The following is a 25,604-nucleotide window of genomic DNA, read 5'->3' as shown; positions in this document are numbered from 1 at the left end:
CCTGTTCCAACATGACTGCACACCAATGCACAAAGCAAGGTCCATAAAGACATGGATGAGCGAGTTTGGTGTGGAAGAACTTGATTGGCCTGCACAGAGTCCTGACCTCAACCCGATAGAGCACCTTTGGGATGAATTTGAGCGAAGACTGTGAGCCAGGCCTTCTCGTCCAACATCAGTGTCTGACCTCACAAATGCGCTTCTGGAAGAATGGTCAAAAATTCCCATAAACACACTCCTAAACCTTGTGGAAAGCCTTCCCAGAATAGTTGAAGCTGTTATAGCTGCAAAGGGTGGGCTGATGTCATATTAAACCCTATGGATTAAGAATGGGATGTCACTTAAGTTCATATGCGTCTAAAGGCAGGTGAGCGAATACTTTTGGCAATATAGTGTATGTTATGCACTGTACATAACAGATTGTATTAGATTTGCACTACCCATGTGTATGTGTGTATGTATGTATGTGTGTGTCTGTACATATGTGTATAATTAATTTTATTTTTTATTATTATCTATGTCTTGCTGCTGTTTTTGTATTGTTGTACACTGGAAGCTCCTGTCACCAAGATAAATTCCTTGTATGTGTAAGCATACTTGGCAATAAAGCTGATTCTGATTCTGATTCTGACACAGAACAAGTCAAACCAACTTTTACCCTCGACATGCAGTGAAGGGATCTCGATTCTGAACTTCGCACAGTATCAAAAATCAATCTGGGGTTTTATGAGAATCGATGTCAAGATCTTTTAAATGAACATCACGATTAATTTGAAAATCTGTCATTTTACCCAGCCCTAATCCTTACAATTTTGTCTGGGACACTGGTTGGGAATCACTGAAGTAGAATATACTTTATTAAAAAATAAAAAATAAAGAAAGGGAAATAGAAAGAATCAGAAGAAATAACCCATGTTTGCAGCGGGGGCGATATGCAGACTGAATATGAATCTTCTAAGAAGTAAAGAAGAAGAGGCTCATATTGCGCTGTCATAAATGCTGCGCCGCGGTCAGTTTTCTTCTCTGATTTCTTTCAGGCAAGGTAAGTGTTGTTTTATAAGGTAAATAAACAAAGAGAAGTTAAACAAAGTGTACGTGTACATGCATCATAATTCCAATCGGATTGCATTGTTTATTTTACAGATAAATAGTAATATACTTTTGTAATCTGCGTCCAGATTGAGATTGATTGGAATTGACAAACAAATCTGCTCATGTAAACATGGTTTCTCTTGGAACACGCAATGAAAAGATTATTATTTTTTTCAGTGTGTATTTCATCTGTAAATCAGACATACAGTGTATATGTCACATTGAATAGTGATGTCAAATATATATATATATACACATATATATATATATATATATATATACATATAAGTGCAGCATAAGGGGTATACACCACAGTGAAAAGATTCAAACCTAAAGAAGATCCAGTGATATGTATTTTCGGCCATGTTGTTTGCGCATTATATTTGGCTGCAATGTATAGAGGATTATGCCGTTTCGCTATGATGATAATCACGTATAAAGTCACTTATATTTTAACTAGTGAAAGAACTCTATTTTTTCAAAGTCAGCTAATAGTATATATGTGCATCTATTATAAATGTGCATAAACATGACACTGAACAGATTTATATTCATTTATTCAGCTTTTCGTTTACTCGTCTCATGCACAAAAAAATAAATAAATAATAAAACCGAACACATGCTCTCTTTTTAGATTATTTATGCTGACAGCTCATATTTTATAATCATAAAAAAAAAAAAAATTGTACTATAGCAGAATACATGTGCATAAATATAGACACACGGAGGTAGATTTATGCAACAAATTCTGTATTCCTCAAAATTAATTAAAAACATGGAAATAATATACTGAAACAGTTGCCAGATGAACCAGAAAAATATGTGTAGATTAGCACCGTCTACTGTACAGCGGTGGAATTGTTTTTTTTTATTTTTATCTTGTTCGTTTCAGTTTTGGTGTGACTAGACTTTCTGATGGCAGTTTGGTGTAAAGCAGCCTTTAAAGATATAGTTTATCCAAAACTGAAAATTCTCATCATTTACTCACCCTCTTGAAATCCCAGATGTGTATGACTTTCTTTCTTCTGCAGAACACAAACGAAGATGTTTAGAAGAATATCTCAGCTCTGTAGGTCCTTACAATGCAAGTGAATGGTGATCAGACCTTTGTAGCTCCAAAAATCAGATAAAGGAAACATAAAAGTAATCCATAAGACTCCAGTGGTTTAATCCATATCTTCAGAAGCGATATAATAGGTGTGGTTGAGAAACACATAAAATGTAAGTACTCATTTTACTCTAAATCTCCACTTTTACATCTAAAGTCACATGTGGTGCCTGTAGGGATGCCATGGTGTGAGATTTTGACGGTTAGATTACCGTTTGACGGTTAACCGATTTTGCGATTATTTGCAGATTTCCTTTTTGTGCCACAACACTGAGGCAAAAAAAAGGCATATCATTTTACAACAGAATGTGTAAGTGGACGCGTTTCTTAGGGATATATGGACTCCAAGTGCAGCCATACAAAAGGAAAACTGCTAAATACACAATAAATAAATAGAAGGTATTTATTAAGAGACGCAACACCGCTTATCTGCATCCCGTCAATGTAACTGGAGTGTTTTGAGTCGCTTCAGAGCTGCATAACTGTAAGTAGTTTACGGCATACAACAGTTTTGTCTTCTGCAACAGTTTCTTAAAGCAATCTGTTGTCTGTCAGACACCCCACTATAAAGAATCAGCAACAGACTATGCACAATAACGGGAACATTGCTTAAAGCAGGCTATTTAAAGTCCAATAATGACTAAAATTGACAATTATTGTTGAATGCGGTGAATTTGTACTCAAGCAATGCTTTAAAAAAATGAGGATGATTTAATATCCAGTAGTAACTACACGTAAATGTACCATGTGCTGTTAGCACGCTTAAACGTTACAAAAAGTAGCACCTCTCAAATCATCCTTTTAAAAGCACCACCAAGTAGAACATCCTGTCCCATTTGTAGGATGTGTAAATATATCTGACTTCTGTCAGCAAGTTTTCCATCCGTCGTCTTCAGTTGGTCATTTAAATGTTCCCACACACAGCCGATTTTAATTAGCTTTTTTCGGTGGACACGAGTCTGGTAAATCGAAATTCCTCTGATATATTTTGGAGTTTGTGTGTAAGCCCCAGTTTCACGTGAATTGAAAGTTCATGTTCAGTCCACGACACCTGGCCAAGCACCACGCGGCCACCGTTCATAACAGTTGCTCTAACCATCCAGGCACAAGCAAAAGAGATGGTCTTACACCAAAAAACTCTTTTATATTTATATATTATATACATTATATTTTTGCCACATGTAAATAAAACATTTCATGGTTTTTAACCATAGACTCTAAATTCTTGTGGTTAAATTAACCGTGGCATTTTTAATTGTCGTTAATAGTGACACCGTATAATTGCGGTATCCCTAGGTGTCTGACTGGGGTCTTATGGATTACTTTTATATTTCCTTTATGTGATTTTTGGAGCTACAAATGTCTAATTACCATTTACTTGCATTGTAAGGACCTACAGAGCTGAGATATTCTTCTAAACATCTTGATTTGTGTTCTACTGATGAAAGAAAGTCGTACTTCTGGGATGGTATGAGAGTGAGTAAATGATGAGAGAATTTTCATTTTTGGGTGAACTATCCCTTTAATTGAAGGTCATTGAAACTCAACAAATGTGAAATTACATATATGAGCAAACACCATTATTCGTAGAAACACCAGAAACCATCAAATGGACAAAACATCTGTTACAAATACAAACAATAGTCCATGCAGTGTGGTTAATGTTATTATAATAGTTTTTTAGTTTTTATGCAATTTGAGAAATCTGTCAATTTATAACTGCATTACTTTGATTGACTGTGTTGATTGGCTTAGATGTGTGATGGGAAGAGAAAAGAATTGTGTTGTAGTGAGTGAGACGAGTAAGACCCCTTTTACACATGGTTTTGAGATGCATTTTTGGTGATCCGATCACATGTGGTCATGAAAAAAAACATGAGATTAATCATGATTAATTATTTTAATCTATGTACTGCCCTAATTTTTAAGTTTTAATTGATCTTCTAGGTTTAACAAAGCAAGACAAACACCAACTACCCCCTGGAACCTGCTTAAGGACCCCTGAAAAGATGGAGTCTGTTAAAGAGGAGAGTGAAGATGTCTGTATTTCAGAACTATTTAGACTGAAAAATCAAGATACTGAGGAACAAAGAGGTTGGTGTCCATTCTTGATTTTTATTTAACGACTCCTGAGGAACATTCAGTCTGTTTGCCAGATTTGGTGGCTGTAGTTATAAAATCACAGGAACTGTAGAATAAAAAAAGTTTAACTGGAGAAATATAGAGAAAAATAACTCTGTCTTAGTTATTTGTCCTCTGACAAAACGGTTTTCACTGGCAGTTGCTGAGGTGAACTCTCGTGATTTTTGCAGTGCCCAATAAGCTTCCTCTCGCACTGATGAACTGATAAGCCATTGACCTGCAGAATTACTTTGCAGAATAAATTGAGCTCTATGGAGTGAAACGTTACCTCAAGCACTGTAGTGATTCACTCAAAGTTCAAACAATATCAACTTTGACCCTTGTTGCTGCTGACCTTTTGAAGCATCAGCCAATGATTACTGGACAGTTCAGGTCACATATCATTATGTGGCCATTGCCAGTGGTAAAATCAAAACAAGACTATTGGTGTGTTCGACTTCATTTAGTGCTGTGCAGACCGATTGGCACCTGGCTTGCACCAATGCATGCCGGTTAAAAGTTTTTTTTGCTGCTGCGTCACATTACATATGCCATCAAAGAACCGTCAGAGCGAGACGAGACCAGCTGCTGCAGTTGCTCCAAAGCGGCTGCACAAGCTCTCATGACAACACAGTTTATTTGCATTTGGCAAGAGTGTCCGATGACAATGATGACGTGGGTTTCATAGGCTGAGTTCGGAATGGCATACTACCCATACTACTCTTACTACATATGTGATAAACATGAGTGACATGGTAGTCAGGAACAGGGTTAACGCTATATTAGTCATATTGAAAAGGGAAAATGATGGGGTCATTGTTTATTAACTTTCCAGTTTGTGTTTCACAAACTAGTTAGCAACTTACCGTGAAGACACCGCTTAACTCCACACTGTCAGCAGAACCACATCAGCTCAGCTCTGTAAACAATGGAGTCGGAGCGTGCTCTGCTGGACAAACTATGTTATGACACCAGTTCTAAATCACTCCAAGCATTGTTTTCTGCATTATATGTTCTGAAAAAAATGTTTTCATATAAATCGGTCGGGCACTACAGTAAACATTACATAACTTTACAGTAGTGATATATTTCTGTCATACTTCATTCCTATAAATGTACCTTGAATTTTGACAGAGCTTTTATTTTGAAGTTTTGAGCTCTGACGTGATGACGGCAGATTCCCGCTCTGGAAAAGCCGGTCGCTACGTGACTCAAAGTGATTATTAAACCGCAAAAGGCTGCTATTTAATTAAGTATGTACTCTGTATGTGCCTTACACTACAATGTGAATTTGCGCCCTGTTTACTGTCATCTGCTACAAACAGAGTGTGCGATGCTCATGACGGTGTTTTCCCTGTATGAGCCTTGGAGGAGCTTTAACAGGTATGAGCAGCCGGCATCAGCACAACATTGTCTCCACACATTCACAAGCGCTCACATTTGAATTACATGCAAACTATATATTTATCTCATTAAATCACAGCTTTTGCGGTTAAATAATCTTACTTGGACATAACATGATTTTAATTTGTGGGCTGAATTTTTGTATCAGTTTTTGGTATCGGAGCATCCTTACTTCAAATGTGATCTTAAATATCATGTTTATTCATAAAAAACAATTTAAAATTATTCAAAAATTCTCCTTTATTGGTATAAAAAAAATGTAGGCTTATATCGGACTTTCTTTGTGTACACACAGGCACTGTGTTAGGTAGCACCTTATTCTATTCAAATCAGTAGTGTTTCTGGCTATTATGTGTAAAATTTAAGTGGCCGTCTAGCTGAAATTCTATCTCATCTACTTCATCTGCAATAAAGCAAATATTGTGCAGTCTGCCATCACTGCGCTTCCTGTCATGTGCTAAACCTACATCAAAGTGTCCGGCTTGATGGCTCTCTTTCAACTCCTCCCCCGAATGCAACCGGCAAATCTCGCCAATTGGAAAGGCAAGACGCAGTACTTTTCACGTAGAGATCAAAGCGGCGCTTTACGCTTGTGTTGACTGATGCGTTGACACCTGTAAGCCACACCTCTGCCCAAAGTGAGACTCGATATGCTTCTTATCATTATTCACGATTCAAGATTCAACTGGCTTTATTGGCTTGGTAAAAAAGAAGCTTTGCATTGCAAAATACATATATTCATATTAATACACTTATACATGCAATTTAAAAATATCTAGAATAAAATATAAAAACAATAAAAAAGGTGAAAATAAAAACACTGGTTATATTTAATATTTTCACAAATATTTCTAAGCATTTCATACTTGTTGCACGATGTTGTTGTTGTTGTCCGTTTAGTGATCCTGTCCCCCTTTTGTCTTGGCAGAACTTCACATACTTCACTGCCAGATTTGTACTTGCTCCACTTGCTTATTCTTTTTGTCTGTATTTTGTCAATTGACACCTGTCCCCCTTATCTGTCTGCCACCCTTTTATACACCCATCTTTGCAGTAGTATATCAAATGTCTTTCTTTAACAAAAAAACAAAAAAAAGAATATAAAACCTTTTCATGACGTTATGGATTCTTTTCACAAAATTAATCATAAAATGCAATAACAGCAGGTAACCGTGCATATTATGACCAGATTCGTCTGTGCATTTGTCAGACGTCACTGCTTTGAGCTCACAATGTCTTTTGCACCTCATTTGCATTAAAAGAAGCATTTCTTAGCTTACTCTTGACAGTACCGTGTGTGCCACATATTTAAATGCTCCTCCAGTATCGTGGTCGGGGTCGGAATTTTTGCAAATAGTTTACCGTTGCTCAACTGTTTTGAACTTACAGTGAAGTTCTTCTTCGTTCTTTGCTTAGAGTGAGTGTATCTGAGCCTTTAGCCAGTTTCTGATGGAAAGAGCTGTGTCGGCGACTGTGGACAATATTTTACTCCCTCCGCATTACTCACCATAAATATTAACAGACTAACGCTGTTTGGGAGCATGCAGAACACCACTAAGGATTGGTCACTGGAAATTTAAATCAAGTCATCACACACTCAGGGTTAAGAAAGACGGACTGGTCATTTAAAGTCAATGGACTTTAATTCATGATGGACAGAAGATAGTAAGGCAGTACCAGCGTTATGGGTGTGACATTTGCAGTGAAAACTTCACATTTATTGTCACATATCCATACATACTCATGACCAGTATTTGGAACCATTTGAATGAATAATTATAGACACCTGCAGATAGAGTCAGACATCAGAAAGTTTTAGTCTAAAGTTTTATTTCAATATAGATTGGGAAATTAACTTGCATTATGGACATGACATAAATTCTGTGAATTGAAAAGCTGAATCCAGAAATAATACTAGCCACATAATGTAGAAGGGTTGGCACTCCTAAGAACATGTAATAATTAATTTTTATTGATTGTTGTTTTCTCATAAATGGGCGTAACAAAAACCTTTGTTACGAACGTGACAGATGTGAAAGCGGCACTTACATGATGAGGAGAAAACCAGCCAAAGTAACCCATTCCATGTCCTCCTTGTTGTTCCTCAGTATTAAGCACATGAAATCCACAGCAAGATGAGGGAATTTTGATCAGCTCAGAAAAAAGAGAGAGGCCTTTTGGATGGAATGAATGAAGAGTTGATTGTAAAATAATCTGTTTCACTTTTTTATGAACATATATTTCATTAAGGATTGTTAAACAAAACACAAGCAAATCCCAGAAGAGTCCCACAACTGTTATGAACAGACGATAACCGTAGGTGAACACAATTCCATCAACCTACCTCCCTATCGTTTGTCTAGGGATCCTTACCCTACTTCTAGTTTCATTCATAAACTAGGTGGGCATTTAATGTAGTAGTCAGTGTGTTCTTTGTGTTTGGGTTAGTGACTCTTGAGTTTTCTCTGAGGCACCTGGCTAGCTCAGTCCTTGATACTCATTGTTCAGAAAGGGGGAGGGATGAAAGGGTAAACACAGTCCAAAATAAACCAATCGTTCAGTGCATGACTAAATAGTTTGGCATTCACCAAACAACATGCCCAACTTTTTTCCTGTGTCTCTCCCCAGGCATGTCTTCTCCAACTGCTGCCTTCCACACACCCATTTTTAACCATTATCCTGGCTGGTGCACTCCACCCTGTCCCCCAGTGTATGGGTGTGTAAATGCAAGTGTGGTGACTATACTAAAGTGCACCCTATACTTAATAGTGCATTAACTAATGTTAACAAATACAACTTTGGATATAAAAAATTTATTACTATATGTTGAACTTAATGTTAACTATGATTAATAAATGGTTAAGTATTGTTCATTGTTGGTTAATTTTAACTAATGTTGTTAACTAATGTTAACAAATGGAACCTTATTGTAAAGTGTTACCAAAAATGTCTATCCCTGTGTGGCAGACAGTAAAGTTTTTTGAATTTTAATTACATTTTCTTTTTCACTATTCTTTTTTCTTTTTTCACGCTTCATATTACAAACACTAAATTGTTTACACATTATTTACAGACCATCTCCTGACATCCATAAATCATGGGAAACGTGAGATTGGCATTACATAAAAAAAGAAAAGCACAAAAATCCATGTGCTGCTACCAACTTGAGCCCTACAGACTGTATCTACGATTTACATTCTCATTTCCGGCAATATACGGTACTGTGCAAAAGTCTTAGGCACATAAGATGTTTCACAAAAACTTTTGTCTTAAGATGGTTATTTATGTCAGCTACTTTAGTGTGTCAATAGGAAATATACATTCATTGCAAATAGAATAGAATCTGGGCAGATAAATTAGGGGCCAAGCTGGAGTTTGCATGTTCTCTTCATGTTCGTGTGGGTTTCCTCTAGGTGCTCCGGTTTCCCCCACAAGTCCAAAAACATGCAGGTTAAGTGAATTGGAGACTCTAAATTGCCCTGTAGTTATGAGTAAGAGTCCCCCAACCACTGTGGGTTGTGTCAGGAAGGGCATCCGGTGTAAAACCTGTGCCAAGTCACATATGCAGATCACAGATGGTCCGCTGTGACGACCCCTAATGGGAGCAGCCGAAAGAAGAAGATTATTAGGGGTCAAGCTCCAAAGGCGCATAGCCCTTATTTTTTATTATTATTCTGGCTGAGAGTCTGTTGCAGCCATATGAACCATTCAAAGCAAAATGATGAAATTTGGTACACTGATAGTGGGTATAAATAGCCCTTAGACAAAATTTGGGGTCTCTAGGACAAACTCCATAGTGCCACCAGCAGTTAAAAAAAACTTTTGAACCATTTGGCCTAGAATTCTTTTTTTCTTTTTTTTGCTTCAAAATACTCTCTTCCTGATTATTCAAATGGACCATTACGTTAAACCCTGGCCATTACAGTGGCTGCCACTTGGGTTATGACATTTACAATTTAAGCTTTTCACGTCCTTCAAACTTTGTCTGAGTTGTCCAAACAGTGGCTTAAAATCATTTCCAGACTGAGCTGCATAGAACTGACCAAACTGCATTTTGTTTATTGCTACGGTTCAGAAATTATGCAAACACAAATTTAACCAGGCCTACGTGAAACAGGAAGTGAGGCTGTGTCTCGGCAACATTTTGTCCTATCGAAACAAAACTTTGAATGGAAAATTAGGACTGTGGTCTGAGGGTAAATGCAAAGTTTAATGACAGGGAAACCTATGGGTCAAGAAAATAAAATCATAAACATTAAGTCCTGATACCTGAGTAGTTTAGAAACAGGGCCACCTTGAGCTCAAATGATAACTAACCAGCACTTTTGTGTGCTGACACTAACCTTGATATATCTCATTGTTGAGGTGTGTCAACTGTGTGGCCTAGCGTGTAAAGTTGTGTACTACAGTTCTAAAATTTTGGGGTTGAATCCCCACCTAGACATGTCTTACAGTTGATTTTCTATTGTACTGAAGGTCTTTGTATTGTGCTTACTTAAAGTTTCAGGGCTTGTCCATGATCATGTCTGCTTGCAGGTATTTGTATTATTATTCTTTCTCCCCAATGAGAGTTTACAGCAGCACAATGATCCGTACATAGGAAAATTATAAACTGTAGCACACTGATATGGATTGGTATGAATAGCCACCAGACCAGGTTTGAGGTCCATAGTCCAAACTCTATAGCACTACCACCAGCTAAAAAAAAATATATATATCACTTTTCTTTTGCTTCCATGTTTTGAACTGTTTGGTTAGAACTCCACCTGTTACAGTGGTCGTCATATTGGATTGTGATATTTGTAGTTTTTTTTCCCACTACTACTATTTTGCACAACTTTGACTGAAGGGCATTTAAAAAAAAATTCTTTCCAAAAAGTTTTACATTTTGATCTTTGATGAAATCTGCTGCAAATACAAAGCTGACAGTGGCAACTGCTGTGCTTGTCCATGTTGTTTCTCAGCTTGGTATGTGCCTTCGGTGGCTGTCAGTCTTGCGGCAGTGGTGCAGTGGATTGTGCACTGAACCATGTAACAGAAACGTAAAGGTTTGATCCTGTCCTGGTGTGACTTGTGAAGTGGTGTGTGATTTGTTTTTTACATCATATCCACACTATTCTTTGTGTTGTGCTTACTGTGGTGCAATTGGTGACATTTTGGTGCATGACCCTGAATTGCTGCTTGCAGTGATATTTGTTATTATTATTATTACTACTACTATTACCCTATTATTTTGATTACAAAATGTTAGGATTTTTTTTTGTTTTATTTATTTATTATTTCAGTCGTAATTTCTTCATAAAGACCTTCTGGCTTTTATTTTGGTGGAAAACTTTTGAGTGTTTGTTGGCTATGTGCTGTGAGTGTGTGTCAGTAGAGCAGCGCTTATTCAGTGAAGTGCGCTGCACGTGCAGACTGTATATTTATTTATTAAACAGACTTTTGTAATTTACAAAACTGTTGTATGTCTTCAAGAGACTGAATAAAATGCTTGAATCATGTGAACGTCTTTAATGATGCTTTTATTGTTCTTTTTTGTCATTTTTGATCTTGACGGTAATGACTAACACGTGATATCGATTTTGGGTCAATCTCGTAGGATTGATACCCAATCCGGTAAAAAATTTCAGTATCAGGATCGGTGTGTCTCTACTGAATATGAACCACATTTATTTTGTTTACTTTTATTTCCTTTTATTTTACATAAATCCCTCTTGAATTGATTTTTGACTGTTTTGTATTTTCATTTTAGATCTGATGGGAGTGGGAGAGGAAAGTCAAGAATTGATTGAAGTGGAGGAGAAGCATCGGTATAAGAAACCTGAGGATTTCGTAACTGGAGAAAAATCTTCTAGTTGCTCACAGACTGAAAAGAAATTCTCACAAAAAAGAAATCGAACAGAAACAGGAAATTCTTTTATGTGCCCTCAGTGTGGAAAGTGTTTCAAACATAAAGGAAACCTTAATAGCCACATAAGAATTCACACTGGAGAGAGGCCTTACACCTGCCCGCAGTGTGGAAAGAGTTTCAGACAGAAAGTAAATCTTATGGATCACTTGAGAATTCACACTGGAGAGAAGCCTTTCACATGCTCTCACTGCGGAAAGAGTTTCACACACAAACCAAGTCTTACAGAGCACATGAGAACTCACACTGGAGGGAAACATTTCACATGCCTTGAGTGTGGAAAGACATTTACAAATCCAAGTAGCCTAAGAAGGCATATAAATATTCACTCTGAAATGCAATTACACCACTGTTCTCATTGTGGCAAGAGTTTTACACAGGCAAGTCGTCTCAGACTTCATCTGCGTTATCACTCTGGAGAAAAGCCATTTAACTGTGAACTTTGCGGTCACAAATTTATTTTGCCATCAGTGTTAAAAAGACACTTAAAACTTCATGCAAATGAGAAGCCTTACATATGCACTGTTTGTGGAAGGAGTTTTTCACAACTGGCTTATATGAAACAGCACCAGATTATACATTTGGGTGTAAAACCTCACGTTTGCTCAGAGTGTGGTAAAGCTTTTATCAGAGCTGATGACTTGAAAGCCCACCAAAGAATTCATACTGGAGAAAAACCTTTCAAGTGCTCATATTGTGAGAAGAGTTTCAAACGGCGCCAACAGCGGAAAACACATGAAAAAATGCACAATAGAGGAAGTCCATACCACTGAAATAAGTGGATTTTTTTTTTATCATACTAATGAATGAAATTATCATGACATCACACAGCCGGTCACCATGCTTCCGGGTTCTTTTGAGCTGCAGCTTTTTGTGGTGACGTCTTTGTTTTGAGTAGCATTATGGTACTAACGGTGTCGGATGATGAATTCAGGGAATAAAAAAAACTACTACAACAGCATTTGATATAATATGTTATTGTCCCACTGCCCAGTTATTGCAATTTCTGCTGTAATACTCTCTCAAATACAGCTAATGTCAGCTTTGTTCATTAACCGCAGTTATTACTGACTTGAGTTGGCTAACATTAAACATGATTCTTTGTTAACCCCCTTACACTCTTCTGCCGTATTTGGCTGCTGCCTGCAGTTTTTCACACCCAAATGTAAAGCTCAACTTACATACATAGTGGACCAATCGCAAAATATTGGTGTTATTCTACAGAATCTCCCCACCCCCCATATAATAAATAATACTGTATATGTTGACAAGCTAATGATGAAAACATGTTTGCTTTATGTCCCTGCAAAAAATGTTAGTTCATTCCACTAGACAGCATTAAGTACTAGGAAACATTAATTTTCCTCAATCACCTTTCATCACAACATACAAATCTGAAATGCAGGTCACTGTCTAATGCATCTGAGCACTCAAACATGTGCTCGTCCAGAGACATTCAGTTTATTTTGTGATCCCATGTACCTTCCTCACTGTTGAATATCTTGGCCTCTGAGTGGACTAGAAGCTTGATCTTTGTGTTATTGGAAGGCTGAGATCCTCATGATGCATAATATTTCATAAATATTCGAGGACATATTTTGCTGGTTATCTTTTTTCATGCTTTTCTTGCTGGACTTGACTTCATATTTTGTTCTGGACATCTGAGACATAACATTGGATTATTCACCCAAACAAGCTCACAGACAAGTAGAAAGTGGCTCATTTTGAAGAAAACATCCTAAGATAATAGCTGATGTAGAGTTTATGGTTACATGGGTTAAAGTGATCAGTGATTGTTGCAGACATGAGACGTTTGTCTTTGTTGTCTTACAGAGATCATTGAAAACTATAAATATTCATATTTCTACATCATTGCCACAGGGTTGCACTAATTTACCACACAGAGGTTTTCAGGTCTTATCTTGGCATTTTACATTTTATGTTACAGAAATGCAAAAGTGATGGTGTTTTTTGAAAAGTTTAGATCCTAAGCTTTCACATGGCACCACATATGACTATGTAGGACTTTTACATGTTAAGCGTAAACTTGTTACACACTACTCACCCTGCCGAGTTAACTGAACATCATATTGTTGTTTATTGACAATAAACCATGTTAATATTTAAATATATGACAAAGTGAGCACAGTAATTGTTCAAGCATAAGAAGTTCACCCCAACCCCAATATTGAATCTTTTAATCCCAACATTGATCTTTTACTCTATGTGAAGTTCAGTACCGAGATCCTTTCACTGCACTTTGAGAGTATTGTTTTGTTAGACTCATTCCGTGTAATGTGTGTCCTAAGAAGGGATGCCACCCATCCCGTAAAATACGGGGGATGTCCCGTATTTAAAGAAGAAATGATGCGTCCCATATCGGATCAGTACTGGACTCGATTTGTCCTGTATTTTTGCGCCAGACCCAGCAGGATGGTGAGAACTTGATGGGGGACATATACTGTATATGCTGAAATTTCAAGATGGAACTGCATGACATTACTTCATCATATTTATGGATGAATACATGTTTTTTTGTTGTTGTTGTTGTTTTTTTTTACATTATATGTGACTAAAATGTTTTGTAAAATTAATATGTATTAAATTAGGTCCCTGTTTAATTAACAGCATTAGCTGAGAGAGAATTTCTTTCAAATGTAAGCAAAGTGGACATTATTACTAAAATATACCCAAAACATACCTGTATTCACAGCGAATATATTGTTTTTATACGTTATAATTTCCACCAATAATTCTAATAAACCAATATTGCCTTGCTTTGTGGGATTGTAGTTCATTCCCTCAAATACGTTTAGAACTTCTTGTCTTTTTGTCCGATTTTCAAGTAATATTTTTTGCGTCAAATCAAAGCTTGTAATCTTATGACCCTATCTTATGACATAGGAGCTGGTTGGTATGGCTCAGAGGTTAGAAATATTTTATAAAATATTTGATTAAATCTCTGTGTATGGGGGAAAAAACTTCCGGAACAAGATAATTGCATCACACGTTTCCTTTCACTGCTGCTTCACTTGATGGTGTCTGAAGATGTGACTGCCATGGGAAGATGGTACTTGAGATCAAATGCCCTTTATACACACTTATCTCCACTTGAAATACTTACACTGGAGGGTCCTGAATTCTGTCTTAAAAACTGGTTAAACTGATCAGTACTACTCACAATTTCAAACACAAATGCTTGTGATGCAATGCCACTTGTCCCACTTTGTTTTCAGACAGTGCAGGGCATTTCCCAGAGATGACACATTAATTCATGATTTGTTCATCAAAACACAAAAAGAGAAATTCTAGGCCCTGAGTTTATAGTGTGGGAGATAGCAGGACTTTTTTAGTGTGTTTGGTCCATTCCATCATAGGTGGCGGTAATGCACTAAGTCGCGATCAGCCGTTAAAAAGGAAGAAGAAGAGCCCATGTGGCGTTGATGTTGTGACTTCAGAAAAATTGCGCCAAATCTCCTGTCTTCTGTGATTCGGCTGATATAAGGTTTGTGTTTTGTGCTGAAACTTTAGACAACTTTTAAAAAGTGGTTTAACTTTTTATATAAATATATATATATATATTTATTTTTTACATAAAATACTCAAACCACGTATTACTTTTTTGCATTGGTAATATAAAATGAATGTAACATTGTTCTGATCCATTATTAAGGCTAATTTATCATTAAAACTAGCTAAACGCATCATCATACATAATATGGTATTTGTTTTGCACCACAATAGTGGCAACTGACACACTAATGTGCATTATTCCAAATAACCAATGACTTCAACACTGTTTACAGGTTTTAAAATAAAAAAATATATATTGTCAGGCATTAAATAATAAATAACCTTAACCGGGCTAATTAGAAGTCAAGCGGGGACATCTCTGTGTGAATGAAAAATAAAACCTTAAATCACCATTAGAGAACGTTCTGTAGTTGTTATTGGGTTGTCACACTCAAACATCCCTGCAACATTCTGGGAAGGTTAGTTTATGGTTGTAAAACCTAAAAATTAAAAAGCGAACGTCCTTTATAAGTTATGAGGTTGTCAGACAAAAACCTCCCTGCAACGTTCTGGTAACATTAGTTTATGTTTATCACAAAATAAAACCTATTCTTTTCCCCCCAAAATAATGGTCCTTATTGTGTAATATTTTATTAAATAAATATTAGTATTATAATATCAGTATTAAAATATATATATATATATATATATATATTATAATAATTATATAATGTCAATATCAGTTACTGTTCAGCTATTGCTTAAATAGACAATTGTGTTCAAAAATCAAAATGATTGTGCTTCATTTGGTTAATGCTTGTTTGTGTTTACTGAGCAGCCAATAATTGAGCGAAAGCAGCAGAAAGGAGTGGGCCCTCTCTCTTGTGTCCTCAGTAGGGCTGTCACTATCGATTATTTTGTAATCAAGTAATCTAACGATTATTTTGACAATCTGAAAAAGTATTTAATAACTCAGATTGCGTAATATTGTCGAGGTGAAGTCACATGGCTAAAATGCATTTATTGGCCTAATTTTGATGTACCCTTCGATTGAATAACATAATGATTGAGCAAACAATATCTAAAGCTAATAGACACGCAAAGCAGGGTTATTTTCGTAAAATAAAACTAAGACGAAAACTACTGATTTAAACACATTTTCATAAAATAAATAGTGCAAGGTAAATGAAAAACTAAACAAACAACATCTAACAGCAGTTATAATAAATGATCATTTTCATAATCATGGAGCACTCATAGCGGAGTAATGTGACCCGTGTGCCTGTGTAGGTGAAGACTTGAAGATGGCAATATGGTGTGTGTGACGAGTGTGAGGTTAGCTGATACTGATAGTGATGACCGGGACATGAAAGATGGCTGGGTGGAAATGACAGATCCCTGTGTAGGACTATTTTGAGTTTAATTATGAAACTGGAAAAAGCAAATGCATTAAGTCCAATCATAAGATTGGAAAATCGTAAGGGAATCAATTTCACAAACCTGAATGTGCATTTGCAAAGCAACTGTTGCGAGGAGATGCAGAAAGGAAGAGTACCATCAATAATGATAAAGCCTGTGCTAGTAGCTCTCAACTTGTGAAGCAGCAGACTCTGACCTCGTGTTTCCAAAGATTGAGGTTTAGGCAACATTTTCACATGAATAACCTTTAAGAAACCCGAAAACGCACTTGTAATTCCATGATTGCGCCAAAAATGTATACGGTAACTCAGTGTTTAAAGGAAATGCTGAGAGAGGAGTGCAAAGTGACTGTAGCCGATGTGTAGATGGATGGAGGAAAAAAGGTTTCACTGCAAAATAAAAGTCATGACAATTTCGATTTTTTTGGGGTGACTGCTTTGAGTGGTACTAATTAATGTAAATATACCTATATACAGTTGGTCATTTATTTATTTTGGCAGATCTCTGCTTCTTCTTCTAGAAATATTCTCATCTTTCAAGTTGGAGCAGGAGTAACTCTGTGACCGCACATACTACCTGAAGAAAAGATGGAGTTTATTAAAGAGGAGAGTGAAGACATCAGTATTCCAGATCTGTGTGCAATAAAAAAGGAAGCTATGGAGGAACATAAAGGTTGGCATCCAAGAGTCCTGAATCAGTATAGTATTATTTTTTGTATTAATGTTGTAGGGGAATACAACTTGACCCAATAGAGAGACCAGTATGAACAATGAAAAACAATGAGTTAAAGCTGAGTTTCAATCAGTTGAGAGAGTGTTTACTGAAGTGTTTACTCTCTTCCATATTTCCAAAGGTAGAAGAGAGCATGGCTGCAATGAGTTGTGGATCCAACCTTAAACTAACTTAGACTACAGTAACAACATTAATTAGAGATTGCCATCTTTAAGATTCTGATTCGTAACAATACAGATCATTCCAGAAACTCTTAACAAAGATTGTGTTCTACTACAACCCCAATTCTGAAAAGTTGGGACAGTATGAAAAATGCTAATAAAAACAAAAAGGAGTGATTTGTAAATTATATTCACCCTTTGTTATATTGAAAGCACTACAACTACACATTAAATTGTTTTTTGAAAATGTACAGTAATTTCAAATCAGACGATTGCAACACAACATTTAAAGTGTGACGAGACTTTCGCTGCACGTGCAAGCCATTTGCGCATCACAAGCCTATCAACTAGTTAGCCCTTTTCGGTAAATCGCACCTGCAAAATCCCAAAACCAGGTTTAATTAATATTTTGAATAGACTTGAAAAGATACTTGAACCACATGATGTGAGTTTATGTTTTCTCTTTTAATCATTTAATGTAATGTTGAGTGTGACCATGTGTTAAGGATGGTGTACCTGTATGCTGGGTTGGAAATCTCAAGGATAAATAGTGGTGTTTTCCTTATTACATCATGTTATTCTGAAAGCAAAAAGAATGAAACACGGAATGTAGGCTGTCGCAGGACAAAGCAATCCAGCTGGTGGAAGACCATCTGGCGGCGTATCCAGGGGCCGGTGCGCCATTTAAATTAGAGCTGGTCCACAGGCCGCGGGCGCAGATGGTTGTCGCGGACCTCCTCTCCAGAAAGGGGGGTGAGTGGGCAGGCCGGACAGTTCCCCCAGCATGAGTCGGGCAGTTGGGGTATGTGGAGGAGAGGGCGTGGTCGAGCGTTCGTCTAGGGAGAGAGAGGAAGGGTTAAGGGTTTTCACCTGAGATGAATTGCTGATAATTGCTGTTTGTTTGTTCGCAGTGAGAGATGGGGGAAATAAAACGGGCCAGACCTCAGAATGAGGGGGACAGAGCCAAGCTGAAGCTTAGAGTGTGTTGGCCGCTGTCAGTCCTACTATGTATAGCATTTGAGTGTTTTTGTTTGAAGCTTTACCGTTACGCAGTCAAGCGAACGTGTTTTTGTATGAAGAATAAATTTACCTTTTGAGTTGGATTTGCCATCTCCTGCTTCCTCATTCCTCAAACCTGTTACAGGGGAACATTGTTCTCAAAGTGCTGGATTATTTGCTGAAGCATCTGTTGGCAAATTAAAGGAATAGTTCACCCCAAAATGAAAATTTGCTGATAATTTACTCACCCTCAGGCCATCCAAGATGTATCTGAGTTTCTTTCTTCATCAAAACAGAATTTAAGATTTTTAGGATTTCATTTCAGGCATCCTCCTTTAAACAGTGCAAGTGAATGTACTCGACAGTCGACAAATAAAGTTCTTCTGAACCCAAAAGATTATTTTTAGAAACAAAACAATACTTGAAGCATCCAGGATACACACGCCAAATGACCATTTTGAACAATACACTTATACAAATAGAAATCTTCTCTTGTAAACAATGACGTGCTTCCTGCTGCCTCCACGTGACGCGTGACGTTACCAGCGAGCTTGCACACAGAGATGTACGGAAGTGAACATTTGTAGTTAAAAAGTATACAAGTATGGTTTTGTTTCTGAAATTAATCAATCGTTTGGGTTCAGAAGAACTTTATTTGTCGACTGGAGTCGTGTACATCTTGAATGGCCTGAGGGTGAGTAAATTATCAGCAAATTTTCATTTTTGGGTGAACTATTCCTTTAACAAATCTCAAATGATCCTTGCTCTTGAAGGACTAGGCTGTTTTTGGAGGCTCCCTATATACTATGACATGATTGCCTCACCTGTTTAACATCTCCTGTTTCACATTGCCTTATTTCAACTTGTCATTGTTATTAGTCTTAAAGCGCCGCTGTTTTTTTGAGCATGTTGCAATCATCTGATTTGAAATTACTGTACATTTTCAAAAAACAATATAATGTGTAGTTGTAGTGCTTTCAATATAGCAAAGGTTGATTATAATTTACAAATCACTCTTTTCTTTTTTTTTTTTTTTTTTTTTTTTTGTTAGCATTTTTCATACTGTCCCAACTTTTTCCAATTTGGGGTTGTACATAAATGGCTTGAATTAGAGCTGTGTCATTGATTCTCTTTTGATACACTATGTTCTTACTGTAATTCATAATCAAGTACCTTAAGGGTTGCAGGTTAGTCATAAATCCTTGAGGGCTCTTCTCCATTATACAACTTTGAGTCCCCTGGGCAGAAGCTGATTCTCTTGGACCCCATTTACACCTTTTTGGTGATCTGATCACAGATCGTCAGCACTGAATACAGGTGGAAATGGGGTCCAAAACACTTTGTGATCAGATCACTGAAACCACATACGGAGGTAGTCAACGCATGCGACCACATTGCATTTGTAGTGGAAATGCTAATCCGTTCTGGATGCATTCCGGCCAGTAGTGAGACACCGCCTACCTTCGCCCACTCACGTAACATGTAATCATTATGGGACGTGTTACTGGGAACCGGACCAAAACAAGGGGTTCAAACTTGGCTGTGTTGTAACAAAACGCACTGATTCCGATCTAAACAGATACCCGTGGTTGTACTTCAAATGAGACCAAGTGTTTCTTCTCCATTTGGGCTGAGGACTCCGTCCAGCAGAAACTTGGAAACTCGTACCACAACTGGGCAATTTTTCTGATTATCTCTCAAATTTCAGAGAGCAGGTACAGCCGGAACAAACTCTCATACCAGGGGTGAAGAAAAATAATAAGTCCGGAAGGGGTCGGTTAACATGTCCATTTTATGATGAGTTAGACGAAGTTTTAAAAGATCGTCTGTCATTTTCACCTTCCGAGGGATATGTTTTTGGACTCCGCTGACACGGACATGTCAAACTGCACTAAGGGAACATCAGAGGGTTCCGACCCTGTTGATGGTGAAGGTACGTTGGTGAAGTGTTTTTAAGTTATTTTAAAGTTTTACTGTGCACAATTATTATTTCATTTTTGTTTCCTGTGGGATATTGAATGGCCTTAAAAAGTAATAAATAGTTTTTTTATTTGTGTTGACAGATGGGCATGAGGCTGAAGTGGATTCAGACAAACCGAAAAAGAGGGCAGCAACGACCAGTGGCACAACCAGAAGAAAGAAGTCTTGATTTGAATCAACACCCTGTATTTGCCAGGGCAGCGTTTGACCCTTGAGACGACGAGGTGCTGCTAAGGGTGCAGAAGGCCCAGCATGCTCATGAGGAGAAACTTTTTGGCATGATGATGAGCTCTTTATTGCTCTGGCATCAATAGATCAAATATTGATATTGAAGTACAACCTGCTTTTTTTTTCACACGCGAAAGTGATGTAGTGTGTGACGAAGTAAGAGGGGAGGGTTTTGACGAAATTTGATCACAAGTGCTTGGAGACACATTTGAGACGCATGTTAATACAAGGTGGAAACAGTAATGTGTCTCAGCTGATCACTTCTGATCATATCACCAAAAATGCATCTAAATACCAGGTGGAAACGGGGCCTTTTGTCTTGGTCACGTAACTCGCATAGCTTCAATCAATCCCTGCAATTACATCATTAGAACAAACAGTTCTGAGTTGAGTCAGGCCACACAGGCCTTAACAAGCTGGAACAAACATGACGATAAAACAATACGTACACTGTGGTGGAAATGTACCTGTAAAATGAATCGGGCCACTCCAGTGGTAAAGCTTAAGCAAAGAAAATCTGTATTCAAGAGGCCGGGTAGCCTCTACTACTACCAAGTAAACCTCTGAGAGCTGTGAGGGTTAGTCCCAAAATTCAGATTTTTAATCATTACAAACATATTACTTTTTCAGAAAACAGCTAAATGATTGGCTAAATATAAAAAGTAATTACCACAGAACCTCCTATCTTCACCTTAAATGGACAGGTTCCTGTCCTGAAATGCACTATTCTTCATCCACGCTAGTCTTCCTCAGTACATTCCATAATAATATGTTTTTCACTCTTCAGCTGTGTCCTCTGATAAGACAGTTCTCTGCCTCTCTTTTCTCTCTGACCTTGGCAGAGATGGCCACACAAAGTAACATTAGTCAACTTAGCTATACAGAGAGAAACTATTTATCTGAGCATTGGAAAATGTTTGGTTTATTTACAGAAAGCAATTTACAGTTAATAAGAAATGATAGCAAAGAAACAGAGCATAATGTAAATTAATTTTCCACAACACACAACAGAACAAATTTAAAGAGATAGTTTCACCCAAAGATGATAATTCTCTCATCATTTACTCAGTCATGCTGTCTCAAACTCGTATGATTTACTTTCTTCTTCAGAACAGAAAGTCCATAAACAACACAAAAGTAATCCTTGTGATTTGAGCTGTTTTTTTTTTTTTATAATATTTTATTGATTCGAAAAACAGGATTACACAAACGGAACATGCACAGAATAAATGCATAAAATTATATGTCTCTCCCCCTGAACATCCCTAACATCCTTACATTAATACGTAATTTTGGGTTCAGCCATATGCTCGAGACAACATTTAAATAAATCTCAGAATTAAACACTCTGGACACTTTAGTCCATACCGCACGCAAATGCGAGATAATGGGGTGTGACTTAACTTCTCCGAATAGTTTGATAGGCTTTGCAGTGGCAAAATAGCGGCAAGAACTTCCTGTTCAATACAAAACCAGGGAGGGGCTCTCTCAGGTTGAAGCGACCAATGAGCCAAATGTCTGAGACCGAATGCATAATAATAATAAATCTCTTAGGTAGGACTAGCCCACCTTTGTTAATTGGCCTATGCAACGTATTGAAATGTAATCTGTTACGCTTATGTAATGAAGCCCACCTGTCCACATCGCTCGAAAAACTTTTTATTAAGGGGTCAAAATTAACTAATTAAATCACACAAATTTGCTGGGAATAAAATGCCCAAATATTTAATGCCCTGTTTGGGCCACTGGAAGGCGCCCAGCTGAAAAGCCATTACTGGGCAGTACGCTGTCAGAGCCAAATCTTCGGATTTAGACCAACTGACTCTGTATCCCGAGAACTTTATTTTTATTTATTCTTTATTTTAATGGTCAGCATCTGACTGATACTAAACAGTAATACTGATGTTTATTTAGGTATTGTATTTTTATTTATTATTTAAATGGTCAGCAGTTGACTTATACTAAACATACAGTACTGATGTTTATTAAGCCATTTATTGTATTTTTATTTATTCTTTATTTAAAATTTAAAAAAATTTAAATTTATTTGTTCATTTCTAGAATTTGTTGACAATGTATAATAATAATGTCAAATATTCTTTGATAAAAATATTTAAGAAAGCAGCCCTCTGAATACCTTTGCATAGTCATATTGGTGCAAAATCGGTGAAAAATCCACACAGAAAAGGTCTGCTTTCATTCCAGCTCAGAAATTAGCTATATCAGCCACCATATCAGTAATCGGTGAATTTTCCCTCTCGGTATCGGTCTAAAAAAAAAAACATATCTGTCGGACTCTAGAATTAATAATTCTGTGGAGGAAAGGCATAGATCTAGTGGGGTTGGAGATGAATAATAAAATATCATCTACGTAAATCAAAAGCGTATGCACCATACCTCCCGCCACCACCCCTGGAAAATCATCTTCCTTTCTTATCGCAGCTGCTAATGGCTCCAGGGCAAGACAGAACAATAATGGGGAAAGAAGGCAACCCTGCCGGGTGCCACTATCTAGAGTAAAATAATCTGAAATGAATCCATTTGTTTGTACCGCTTACTATAAAGTAACTTAATCCATCCAATAAAAGTATTCCCGAACCCATATATTTCCAAAATCTTAAAAATATAACCCTATTCTACCATATCAAACGCCTTTTCGTCATCAAGTGAGATGGCAGCGACCAGAGTCTGATCGTTTTCCACTGACCACATGATATTAATGAAACACCTAATGTTATCAGAAGAGCTGCAACCCCGAATAAACCCCACCTGATCTATATGTATAAGAGATGTCATAACTTCATCGGTTAGCCAAAAATTTGACAATATTTTTACGTCTAGCTGGATCAGGGAAATTGGACTGTAACTCTTACACTCACTTGGATCTTTGTCCTTTTTAAGAATCAGACTGATCCGGGCTTGTATTATGGTTGGCGGAAGCTTTCCATTCTTTAATGATTCTGTATAAATTCTAGCAAAAATGGAGCCAGTTCTGTAGCATAAGATCTAAAAAATTCCGTGGCAAAACCATCTGGCCCCCTTAATTACCTCGCCAAGCTCCAAGTTTATCTCAGAATCAAGATAATTTTTTGTCTCAATTGTTAGTTTAGGGAGGTCTAATGGTTCCACAAAGTTTCTAATATCTTCATCAGTAGACGAAGACGTGGAACTATTGAGATCAGGGTAGAATTCTTTAATAGCATTATTAATATCAATGGCTGAGGTAAATATTTCACCACCAGCAGATTTCATTGAGGGAATGGTAGAAAAAGTCTCTCTCTGCTTTATATATCTAGCCAAAAGCTTCTCTGCCTTGTCCCGCCCTGAATAGCCAAAACTCCATTTTCCGCAACAAAATAGTGTAATATTTTTTTTTTTCTCCACCGGGTCAATTCTCTGAGGCCATCAGAAGGCATTTGGCACTTCAGCTCTGCTTTGGCATATTTAATATTCCCTTCCAGTTCCACGAGTTCTCATGCTTTGGATTTTTTGGTGAATGAGGCATACTTAATGATCCGACCCCAACAACTGCCTTAAATGCCTCCCAAGCCACGCCCACAGAGGATACTGATGACCAGTTGGTTTCCATATAAACATTGATTTTTAACATTTGTTGGAATTCAGGATTTTGCAAAAGTAATACATTAAAGCACCAACTATATGACTTATTTTTCTCTGTATGTGGCAACACCTCTAAACTCACCAGGGCTTGATCTGAGACTAAGATGTTTCCAATTGAGCAATCAACAACAGATGAAATGAGGGACTTGGATATATATAAAAAAATCTATTCTAGAATAAATCTTATGGACTGATGAAAAAAAAAATTATAGTCCCTACCAGATGGGTTCAAAAGTCTCCAAATATCTGTAAGACCAAGATTTTTACACATCCTGTGAAGCATCAGTGTTGCTCTAGGGGGCTTACACATTTTTGCTTCACTATGATCAAGGAGTCTATCAAAAGATTAAAGTCTCCTCCCAATATTATATCATGAGGGGTGCCAGCGGCTTGCAACATCACTTCAAGATCTATAAAAAAGCCATGATCATCAGTGTTAGGTGCGTAAATATTAGCCAAAATCAACCTTTGCCCCTGAATTTCTGCTAAACAATAATGACTCTTCCTAATTTATCATTAATCTGTTTGAGACATTTGAATTGTAGATATTTACTTATCAATGTAATGACTCCCCTGTACTTACTTGAGCCAGCACTAAAGAAAACATGTCCACCCCATATCTTCCCAAATTGTTCAGCTTCCTGCGGGGAAAGGTGCGATTCTTGAAGAAACACAATATCATATTTCTTACGTTTACGAAAAGAAATGACCTTCCTTCTTTTAATGGGAAGCACCAAGCCATTCACATTCCACGTGGAGAGAGAAAATCCACTCATATTAACAATTGACATATTGACATTAGAAAAAATAGATTGTATGTCAAAAATAAAATGATAAAGACCACCTTCCAACATTAGTGCAACAATCAAACCCCAAACCAAACAAACAGAAAAAGGAAAAACGTGTGCATTAACCCTCTGCACGACAGCACCAACTGGCATCCATCCCTCTAAATTCAAACAGTCCATGTACGCCTACGAGAGCCCCCATGACAACTTTGCTGTTGGATTGTTCAAGTCCGGTGCTTCTATAAAAATTTTGTTGAGACAGAATTACACAATAGAAAATAATCTATGAAACAAACTCCAGCCAATAGGCGGGATAAACACAAAGACGTGTAGATTCATCCACATAACTGTTCTGAAGGTGTGTTCCTCCACAAAACAAACTCCAGTCGCTAGGTGGAACCAGCACAAAAAGAAACAAAAAAGGCACCCAGTTTCCTCAGACAGTCAAGTGAATGTTAGGCCCACTCGGCTGTTACATGTGTGCAAAAAATGCCCTAATCACTCCAGTGTTTTGCAAGAAATATTCCACA

The 25,604-nt window shown here is 37.3% G+C and overlaps 2 protein-coding genes across 6 annotated transcripts in view; both read left to right on the top strand.

Moving 5' to 3' along the window:
- The first annotated feature begins 984 nt into the window (after window positions 1-984).
- LOC127440823 (gastrula zinc finger protein XlCGF8.2DB-like) lies at window positions 985-12,649 on the top strand. Of its 4 annotated transcripts, none has more exons than XM_051697757.1 (4): window positions 988-1,042; window positions 2,124-2,684; window positions 4,148-4,294; window positions 11,478-12,649. In XM_051697757.1, the coding sequence occupies exons 3-4, from the start codon at window positions 4,210-4,212 to the stop codon at window positions 12,404-12,406; spliced, it is 1,014 nt and encodes a 337-aa protein (XP_051553717.1). In that variant the 5' UTR covers window positions 988-1,042; window positions 2,124-2,684; window positions 4,148-4,209; the 3' UTR covers window positions 12,407-12,649. The 4 variants fall into 4 exon arrangements, with proteins under 4 accessions (XP_051553716.1, XP_051553717.1, XP_051553719.1 ...); XM_051697759.1 differs by lacking the exon at window positions 988-1,042 and having other exon boundaries at window positions 1,530-2,313; window positions 2,449-2,684; XM_051697756.1 differs by lacking the exon at window positions 2,124-2,684 and having other exon boundaries at window positions 985-1,042.
- A 2,403-nt stretch (window positions 12,650-15,052) lies between these two features.
- LOC127440824 (gastrula zinc finger protein XlCGF8.2DB-like) overlaps window positions 15,053-25,604 on the top strand; it is a 28,590-nt gene continuing 18,038 nt past the window's right edge. The window contains exons 1-2 of one of the 2 annotated variants that reach the window (XM_051697761.1): window positions 15,053-15,138; window positions 17,086-17,237. In XM_051697761.1, the coding sequence (XP_051553721.1) occupies window positions 17,153-17,237 (85 nt within the window). In that variant the 5' untranslated portion in view covers window positions 15,053-15,138; window positions 17,086-17,152. Of the gene's footprint in view, window positions 15,139-17,065; window positions 17,238-25,604 lie in introns of both variants that reach the window. The other variant, XM_051697762.1, reaches the window with a different exon arrangement.

This window comes from Myxocyprinus asiaticus, chromosome 5 (assembly GCF_019703515.2).
Source record: "Myxocyprinus asiaticus isolate MX2 ecotype Aquarium Trade chromosome 5, UBuf_Myxa_2, whole genome shotgun sequence".
Taxonomy (NCBI): domain Eukaryota; kingdom Metazoa; phylum Chordata; class Actinopteri; order Cypriniformes; family Catostomidae; genus Myxocyprinus; species Myxocyprinus asiaticus.
Note: the sequence above shows the minus strand (reverse complement) of the source record. Positions and strands in the feature narration are given on the sequence as shown.

Excerpts from the sequence above, each read along its gene's own strand:
- LOC127440823 (XM_051697756.1), top strand. The coding sequence starts at position 997 with ATGCTGCGCCGCGGTCAGTTTTCTTCTCTGATTTCTTTCAGGCAAG. Across the intron at positions 1,043-4,147 it reads TCTGATTTCTTTCAGGCAAG|GTTTAACAAAGCAAGACAAA; the intron begins GTAAGTGTTGTT and ends TTGATCTTCTAG. Across the intron at positions 4,295-11,477 it reads AGATACTGAGGAACAAAGAG|ATCTGATGGGAGTGGGAGAG; the intron begins GTTGGTGTCCAT and ends TTTTCATTTTAG.